This window comes from Camarhynchus parvulus, unplaced genomic scaffold (assembly GCF_901933205.1).
Source record: "Camarhynchus parvulus unplaced genomic scaffold, STF_HiC, whole genome shotgun sequence".
Classification (NCBI taxonomy): Eukaryota; Metazoa; Chordata; class Aves; order Passeriformes; family Thraupidae; genus Camarhynchus; species Camarhynchus parvulus.
The window spans coordinates 1-8,682 of NW_022147755.1; the positions used below are offsets into that span (position 1 = coordinate 1).

Sequence of the window (8,682 nt, forward strand, 5' to 3'; positions counted from 1 at the left end):
GCCCCCAAAATGTCCCCAAACCCCCAAAATGTGTCCCCAACCCCAAATGTCCTCGACGCCCAATGTGCCCCCAAAATGTCCCCAAACCTCCCAAAAATGTCCCCAAACCCCCAAAAATGTCCCTCCAAAACGTCCCCAAAATCACCCCAAAAAATGTCCCCAATGTCCTCCCAGAAACGCCCCCAAAATGTCCCTAAACCCCCAAAAATGTCCCCAAAGCCCCCTAAAAAATGTCCCCAAAATGTCCCCAAACCTCCCAAAAATGTCCCCAAACCCCAAAAAATGTCCCCAAAACGCCCCAAATCACCCCAAAAACGTCCCCAATGTCCTCCCAGAAACACGCCCCAAAATGTCCCCAAACCCCCAAAAATGTCCCCAAAGCCCCCAAAAATGTCCCCAAAATGTCCCCAAAGCCCTCAAAAAATGTCCCCAAACCCCCAAAATGTCCCCAATGTCCTCCCAAAAATACGCCCCCAAAAATGTCCCCAAACCCCCAAAAATGTCCCCCAAAATGTCCCCGAATCACCCCAGAAACCTCCCCAGTGTCCCCAAAAATGTCCCCAATGTCCCCAATGTCCCCAGTGTCCAATGTCCCCAATCAACTTCCCCCAATTTTCCCTCAATGTCCCCAACCCCCAAATGTCCCCAACATCCCTAATGTCCCCCCAATGTCCCCAAGGCCCCCCCAATGTCCCCAATGTCCTCCCAACCCCATACTGTCCCCAATGTCCCCAAAACCCCCCAATGTCCCCAACGTCCCCAATCCCTAAATGTCCCCAATGTCCTCAACGTCCCCAATGTCCCCAAACCCCCCAGTGTCCCCAATGTCCCCAATGTCCCCAACCCCCCCAATGTCCCCAATGTCCCTGTCCCCGTACCCGGTCTCTGCAGCACGTGTGGCACGAAGGCCGGGCGCAGGATCGGCGGCCGCTGCGGTGACACTGCTGGGGACAACAGGGGACAGCAGGGACATTGGGGACATTGGGGGGACATTGGGGACATTGGGAACACTGGGGACAACAAGGGACAGCGGGGACATTGGGGACACTGGGGACATTGGGGGGACATTGGGAACACTGGGGACATTGGGGAACATTGGGAACATTGGGAACATTGGGGACATTGGGGGGACATTGGGGACATTGGGAACACTGGGGACATTGGGGGGACATTGGGGACACTGCTAGGGACGAAAAGGGACAACGGGGTCATTGGGGACACTGGGTACATTGGGGACAGTGGGTTGGGGACATTGGGGACAGCCAGGGAACATTGGGGACACTGGGGACACTGGGGACAGCAGTGACACCGCTGGGGACAGCAGGGGACATTGGGGACAGCGGGTTGGGGACATTGGGGACAGCCAGGGGACAGCCGGGGGGACAGCAGTGACACTGCTGGGGACACTGGGGACAATGGGGTTGCGGACAGTGGGGACACTGGGGACATTGAGGGACATTGAGAGACACTGGGGACAGCCAGGGGACACCAGGGAACACCGGGGACACCAGGGGACATTGGGGACGCCGGTGGCACTGACCTGGCCCCCACGAAGGGCACCGGGGGTGTCCCCAAGGGGGGGACGGTGGCGGCGGCGGCGGCGCGAGCCTCCAGAGACTGCTGGACCTGGGGACACAGCGGGGACATTGGGGACACTGGGGGGACATTGGGGGGGCATTGGGGACATTGGGGACATTTGGGGACATTGGGGGGGACACTGGGGGGACATTGGGGGGCTTTGGGGACACTGGGGGGACACTGGGGGGACATTGGGGGCATTGGAGACACTGAGGGGGCTTTGGGGACATTGGGGACACTGGGGGACATTGGGGGCATTGGAGACACTGAGGGGGCTTTGGGGACATTGGGGACACTGGGGGGGCATTGGGGGCATTGGGGACATTTGGGGACATTGGGGGGACACTGGGGGGGCATTGGGGACATTTGGGGACATTGGGGGGACACTGGAGGGGCACTGGGGGACATTGGGGGCATTGGGGACACTGGGGGGACACTGGGGGGGCATTGGGGGACATTGGGGGCTTTGGGGACAGTGAGAGGACAGTGGGGACATTGGGGATTTGGGGACATTGGGGCGTTGGGGGCATTGGGGACATTGGGGACAGAGAGGACGGTGAGGGGACATTGGGGGATTGGGGACACAGGGGGTGTTGGGGGCATTGGGGACATTCGGCGATCCTGAGGTGACACTTTGGGGACATTTTGGGGACATTTTGGGGACATTTCGGGGACACACCTGCTGGTAGGTGTTGGTGGCGATGATCGGCCGCAGGACGGGAGGCGGGGCCAAAGGGTCCCCGGGGGCGGGGCCTGGAGCCCCCAGCACCTCCTGCTCGAACCTAAAACCAGTATGGACCAGTATGGACCAGTATGGACCAGTATGGACCAGTACAGACCAGTACGGACCAGTACGGACCAGTACAGACCAGTATGGACCAGTATGGACCAGTACGGACCAGTACGGACCAGTACGGACCAGTATGGACCAGTACGGACCAGTACAGACCAGTAAGGACCAGTACAAACCGGTCCAGACCAGTACAAACCAGTACAAACCGGTCCAGACCGGTACAAACCAGTACAAACCGGTATACACAGGTACGAACCCCCCCACTACCCCCAAACCCCGCCCCCGTTACCACCGCAACCCCGGGCCACGCCCCTCCACCCATTAAACCCCGCCCCCGTTGCCACGGCAACATCAGAACACGCCCCTCCACCCATAAACCCCGCCCTCGTTACCACGGCAACAGCAGGCCCCGCCCTTCACCCCTGAAACCCCGCCCCCGTTGCCATGGCAGCACGCAGACCACTCCCCTCAAGTCCCGCCTGCGTCGCCATAACAACCACCAAGCCCCGCCCCCTCCCGGCCGCCATGACAGCCCCGCCGCTCCCTTTCCCTCACAGCGCCATCTCCGCCTCCATCTCCTTCAGCCGCTCCTCGCCGCTCTTCACCGCGGCCCCGCCGCCTCCCGCCACCGCTCCGGGCCCCGCCGCCACCACCGCGGCACCGGGCCCGGCTCCCGCCGCCATTCCCGGCCCCGCCGCTCCTGGAGCCGCCGCCGCCGCCATGGCTGGAACGGCCACAACCACTTCCGCCCGCCTGAGGTGCACTTCCGGCGCGGCGAAGTGACGTCACGCAGCGCGACAACACTTCCCCGTTTTTAATAAAGAAAAGCGGATTTGGGGCGAAATCAGCGAAAAACGGACGAAAATGGCTGCGGGAAGGGCAGAAAGCGCTTTAATGGCGGCAGCGGAGGGCGCAGGCCGCGGGGCAGGCGGCGCTCAGCGCTTGAGCTCGCTGTAGATGTCCCCGCGCGCGCCCTGCAGCTCCTGGTAGTGCGAGTCCTGCTCCGGGGGGCGGGGCTTGGGCGGGGCTGTGGGGAAAGGGGGCGTGGTCAGGGTGGGGACACGCCCCGTTTGATCGGAGCCACGCCCACCCCGTGGTTGGGATGGGTGAGATTCTTGGCTGGCCACGCCCCTTTTCCGTTTTGGCTCCGCCCATTAATGGGCGTGGTCACGGCCCTGGTTCACCCCAGTCACCCACAAATGGCTCCTCCCCTTTGACCACACCCAGAAACAGCTCCTCCCCTTCTAACCACGCCCACACCCAGCCCCTCCCATTTTGGCCACGCCCACAAGCGGTTCCTCGCGTTGACCACGCCCACAAAGCTTCCCCCTTTTGGCCATGCCCACAACTGGTCCCTTCTGTTAAGCCACGCCCACAATCAGCTCCTCCCTCTTTAGCCACGCCCCTAAACAGCCCCTCATTTTAGCCCCGCCCACAAACCAACCCCTTCATCTTCAGCCACGCCCACAAATGGGCTCTCCCTGTTGGCCACGCCCACATTCAGTCACTCTGTGGCCATGCCCATAAATTCATCCTCCTATTGACCACGCCCACAAAATTTCCTTTCTTTTGGGCCACGCCCACTTGCCTTGTAAAGCCATGCCCATAAGCAGCCCCTCCCTCTTAAGCCACGCCCACAAACAGCCCCTTTCTATTAAGCCACGCCCACAATTAGTCTCTTCCCACTTGGCCACGCCCACAAACGTCCTCTCTCCCTTGGCCCCGCCCACAATCTGCCTCTTTCCCATGGCCACGCCCACAATTGGCCCCTCCCCCTTGGCCCCGCCCACCTCTGCGGCCCCGCCCCGCCAGCCAATAGGCTCCGCCCGCGATCAGCAGCGTCAGGATGACATCAGCAACAACGAGCGCCGTGATTGGTCCCGGCCCCGGGAGGCACCCGGAACATTCTGGAAAAGCGGGGGGGGGAGGGGCAGGGGACACTTGGTGACCCCGCCGTGACCTTTGACCCCTCCCGTGACCCCGGGCTGGGGGCGGGGCCTCACCTGTCTGCGCCGCGGCCAATCCTGGGGCTGGGAATTAATGAAGGGGGCGGGGCTTGGAGAGCCACTCCCCCTTTGGCCACAGCCCCAGATTTGGGGGGGAGGGGCCAAAGGGTGGGGGAGGGGCTAAAGGGTGAGGAGGGGTAAAAAAGGGAGGGGGAGGGGCTAAAGGGCAGGGTAGGAATGAGGGGGAGGGGCTTAAGTGGGGGAGGGGCTAAAAGTGGGGAGTGGCTAAAAGGTGGGGGAGGGGCTAGGGATGGGTGGGGCCAGGGTTGGGGGCTTAAACGTGGGGGAGGGGAAAAATTAGAGGGGGAGGGGCTAAAAGAGGGGGAGGGACAAAATGGGAGGGGCTAAAGGAAGGGGGAGGGGCCAGAATGGGTGGGGGAGGGGCTTAATAAACGAAGAGGCAGAACTGAGTGGGGGAGGGGCTTGAGGGTGGGGGGAGGGGCAGAAATGGGTAGGAGGGGCTAAAGGGGGGAGGGGCTTAAGGAAGGGGGAGGAGCTAAAGGGAGGGGGAGGGGTAAAGGTGGGTGGAGAGAGGCTAAAAGGTGGGGGAGGGGCAAAAATGGGAGGGGCTAAATGGGGGGACAAAGATGGGTGGGGGAGGGGCTAAAGGGTGGGGAGGGGCTTAAGGGTGGGGGAGGGGCTAAAGGTGGGGGAGGGGCCAAAATGGTGTGGGAGGGGGAAAAAAGGGAGGGGGAGGGGTCCCCAAGGAGTGGGGGAGGGGCCCCCAAAGAGTGGGGGAGGGGCCCAGGGGGTCCCTCAGGATGGGGGAGGGGCCCAGGGGTTGGGGGAGGGGCTCGGGGGGGTCCCCAGAGGGTGGGGGAGGGGCGGATCCCCCCCCCATTTCTCCGCCATTCCCCTCCCCCACCCCGGCCCCGGCCACTTCTGCTTTTGGGGGAGGGGCAAGGGGGGGGTCCCGGGGTGGGGGAGGGGCAAGGGGGGGGTCCCGGACTGGGGGAGGGGCAAGGGGGGGGTCCCCAAAGGGTGGGGGAGGGGCCTCACCGAGCAGCAGCAGCAGCAGGACCAGGCCGAGGGTCCCGGGGGGGGCCATGGCGGCGGTGGGGGAGGGCAAAGGGGCGGGGGCGGGTGTGGCAACCCAAGCCACGCCCCCTTCTCTGAGCTCAGAGCGGGATTGGGCGGCCCTGTGACCCCGCCCAAAACTCCTGGCACTTTTCCCCCAAACTTCCTCTTTTTGGGGTCTCTCCGTTGGCCACGCCCATTCCCGACAAGCCCCGCCCACTCTCCAGCAACTTCCATGTTTAATAAGCCCCGCCCCGCCTTTAAACCCCGCCCCCTCTGAAAAGAGCGCGGGCCCTTTAAGGCTGCGTGGGCGGAGCCTCAAGAATCCCCAAGCTCCGCCCTCCGCGCGCTCTCATTGGCTGAACGACATGAGACCATCGCGCGCGCTCATTGGCTCCAGTAGCGTGACTAAACCCGGAAGTCGTGCTCTGATTGGTCCGATTCGGCGAGGCGGGAGTAAGGCGCGAAAAGGACGGCGCTGATTGGTTCACGTCCCGCCGGGGCGGGCGTGGCCTGCGCGCGCGCAAGGCCGGGCGGGAAAGGAGCGGCCTGAGGGGGCCCCAGGCGGGCGCGACCACTGCGGGTACCGGGGAAGTTGGGGGGTCCGGGGATTTGGGGGGTCCTGGGGGGGGCTGAGAGGTCCTGAGGGGGTTTGGGGGGACCCGGGGGGGATTTGGGGGGCTCTGGGGGGTCCTGAGGGGGTTTGGGCGGGATTTGGGGGGTCCTGAGGGGATTCTGGGGGTCCCGAGGGGTTCGGGAGGCCTGAGGGGGGATGGGAGGGACCATTAGGGAATTTTACGGGGGGGATTTTGGGGGTCTGGGAGGGACCATTCGTGTCTTGGGGGGGGCGGGCGATTGGGAGGTTCGGGAGGGACCATTTGGGCGTTTGGAAGGGGGGGGAGGATTTGGGGGATTCCTGGGGAGTTTGGGGGGGGGTCTGGGAGGGACCATTTCGGGTTTTTGGGGGGATTTGGGGGTTTTGAGTGATTTTTGTGGTCTGGGAGGGACCATTTGGGGAGTTCGGGGGGGATTTTGGGGTGTGGGAGGGACCATTTGAGGTTTTGCGGGGGGGTTTGGGGGTTCCTGAGGGGTTTGGGGTCTGGGAGGGACCATTTGGGATTTTGGGGGGATCCCGAAGAGATTTTTGGGGTTCCCAGGTGGATTTGGGGTTTCCTGGGTGAGTTTTGGGGTTTCCTGAGTGAATTTTGGGGTTTTGTGAGTGAATTTTGTGGTTCCCAGGTGGATTTGGGGTTTCCTGGGTGAATTTTGGGGTTCCCAGGTGGGATTTTGGGGTTTCCTGGGTGAATTTTGGGTGATCCCAGGTGGGATTTTGGGGTTCCCGGGTGAATTTGGAAGTTGCTGGGTGAATTTTGGGCGATTCCAGGTGGATTTGGGGTTTTCTGAGTGAATTTTGGGTGATCCCAGGTGGGATTTTGGGGTTCCCAGGTGAATTTGGGAGTTCCTGGGTGAATTTTGGGCGATCCCAGGGCGATCCCAGGTGGATTTGGGGTTCCCAGGTGGGATTTCCCGGTGAATTTTGCCATCCCAGGTGGGGTTTCCAGGGATTGAGTTCCTGGGCGATTTGGGGTCCCGGACCTTTGCTTATTCGGGGGTTCCTGAGTTTGGTTTTTCTCCGTTGCCCAGGCCATGTCCCGGCCGCGCTGCTCGCGCTGCCCGACGCCCTCGGCGCTGCTGCGCTCGCGCTCGCTGCTGCCCGTCTGCCGCCGCTGCTTCCTGCAGCGCCCAGGGCGAGCGGCCCTGCAGGCGCTGCTGCAGCCGGGACCCGCGGTTCTGCCCCAAAACCCCCAAAATCACGGGATTGCGCCCCAAAATCCCGCGGTTCTGCCCCAAAATCCCGCGGTTCTGCCCCAAAATCCCCCAAATCCCGGGGTTTTACCCCAAAATCCCCCAAATCCCGGGGTTTTACCCCAAAATCCCGCGGTTCTGCCCCAAAATCCCGGGGTTTTACCCCAAAATCCCGCGGTTCTGCCCCAAAATCCCCAAAATCCCGGGGTTTTACCCCAAAACCCCCAAAATCACGGGATTGCGCCCCAAAATCCCGCGGTTCTGCCCCAAAATCCCCAAAATCCCGGGGTTTTAGACCAAAATCCCCAAAATCCCGGGGTTTTACCCCAAAATCCCGCGGTTCCACCCCAAAATCCCCAAAATCCCGGGGTTTTACCCCAAAAACCTGATATTTCACCCCAAAATCCCGGGGTTCTGCCCCCAAATCCCCAAAATCCTGGGATTAATCCCCAAAATCCCCAAAATCCCGAGGTTTTACCTCAAAATCCCGGGGTTCCACCCCAAAACTTTGGGGTTCTATCCCAAAATTCCGGGGTTCCACTTCAAAATTCTGATGCTCTGCCCCAAAATCCTGAGATTTCCCCCCAAACCCCTGAAATTACTTCGCAAAATTTGGGAATTTCTGCCCAAAACTCGGGAATTTCCCCCCAAAACTCGGGAATTTCCCCCCAAAACTCGGGAATTTGCCCTCAAAACTGGGAAATTTCCCCCCAAAACTCGGGAATTTCACCCCAAAATTCGGGAATTTCATCCCAAAACCCCCCAGATCAGCCCCTAAATTTGGGAATTTCCCCTCAAAACTCGGGAATTTCCCCCCAAAGCTCGGGAATTTCATCCCAAAACTCCGGAATTTTGCCCCAAAACTCGGGAATTTTGCCCCAAAACGCGGGAATTTCATCCCAAAACCCCCCAGATCAGCCCCTAAATTTGGGAATTTCCCCTCAAAACTCGGGAATTTCATCCCAAACCCCCCTAGATCACTCCCTGAATTTGAGAATTTCGCCCCAAAACGCGCGAATTTGGCCCCAAAACTCGGGAATTTACCCCCAAAATTTGGGAATTTGGCCCCAAAACGCAGGAATTTCGCCTCAAAACTTGGGAATTTCGCCCCAAAACTCGGGAATTTTGCCCCAAAACTCGGGAATTTCGCCCCAAAACTCGGGAATTTCATCCCAAAACCCCCCAGATCACCCCCTAAATTTGGGAATTTGCCCCCAAAACTCGGGAATTTCACCCCAAAATTCGGGAATTTCATCCCAAAACCCCCAGATCAGCCCCAAAATTTGGGAATTTGGCCCCAAACCCCCTAGATCTCCCTGAAAACTGAGAATTTGGCCCCAAAACTCGGGAATTTGGCCCCAAAACTCGGGAATTTCACCCCAAAACTCGGGAATTTGGCCCCAAAGCGCCCCCCAACACTTGGGAATTTCCCCAAAAACCAAAAATTGGGAATTTCATCCCAAAACCCCCAGATCACCCCTA

At 60.7% G+C, this 8,682-nt stretch overlaps 2 protein-coding genes across 2 annotated transcripts; both read right to left on the bottom strand.

Annotated features, from left to right (window-relative positions):
• Positions 1-853: 853 nt before the first annotated feature.
• On the bottom strand, positions 854-3,113 carry LOC115915896 (RNA-binding protein 42-like; the record flags this gene model as incomplete). Its single annotated transcript, XM_030969604.1, has 4 exons — positions 2,927-3,113; positions 2,258-2,360; positions 1,541-1,626; positions 854-941 (listed from the first exon to the last, which is right to left on the bottom strand). Coding segments are annotated over exons 1-4 (444 nt in total), but the record flags the coding sequence as incomplete, so codon positions are not given.
• Positions 3,114-3,214: 101 nt separating this feature from the next.
• Positions 3,215-5,427, bottom strand: TYROBP (TYRO protein tyrosine kinase binding protein). Its single transcript, XM_030969605.1, has 4 exons — positions 5,377-5,427; positions 4,375-4,401; positions 4,162-4,278; positions 3,215-3,398 (listed from the first exon to the last, which is right to left on the bottom strand). The coding sequence occupies exons 1-4, from the start codon at positions 5,423-5,425 to the stop codon at positions 3,307-3,309; spliced, it is 285 nt and encodes a 94-aa protein (XP_030825465.1). The 5' UTR covers positions 5,426-5,427; the 3' UTR covers positions 3,215-3,306.
• Positions 5,428-8,682: the final 3,255 nt, after the last annotated feature.

Coding starts and splice junctions, on each gene's coding strand:
- TYROBP (XM_030969605.1), bottom strand. CDS start 5,425: ATGGCCCCCCCCGGGACCCTCGGCCTGGTCCTGCTGCTGCTGCTGCTC. Junction 4,402..5,376: donor CCTGCTGCTGCTGCTGCTCG/GTGAGGCCCCTC, acceptor ATTAATTCCCAG/CCCCAGGATTGGCCGCGGCG. Junction 4,279..4,374: donor ATTGGCCGCGGCGCAGACAG/GTGAGGCCCCGC, acceptor CCGCTTTTCCAG/AATGTTCCGGGTGCCTCCCG.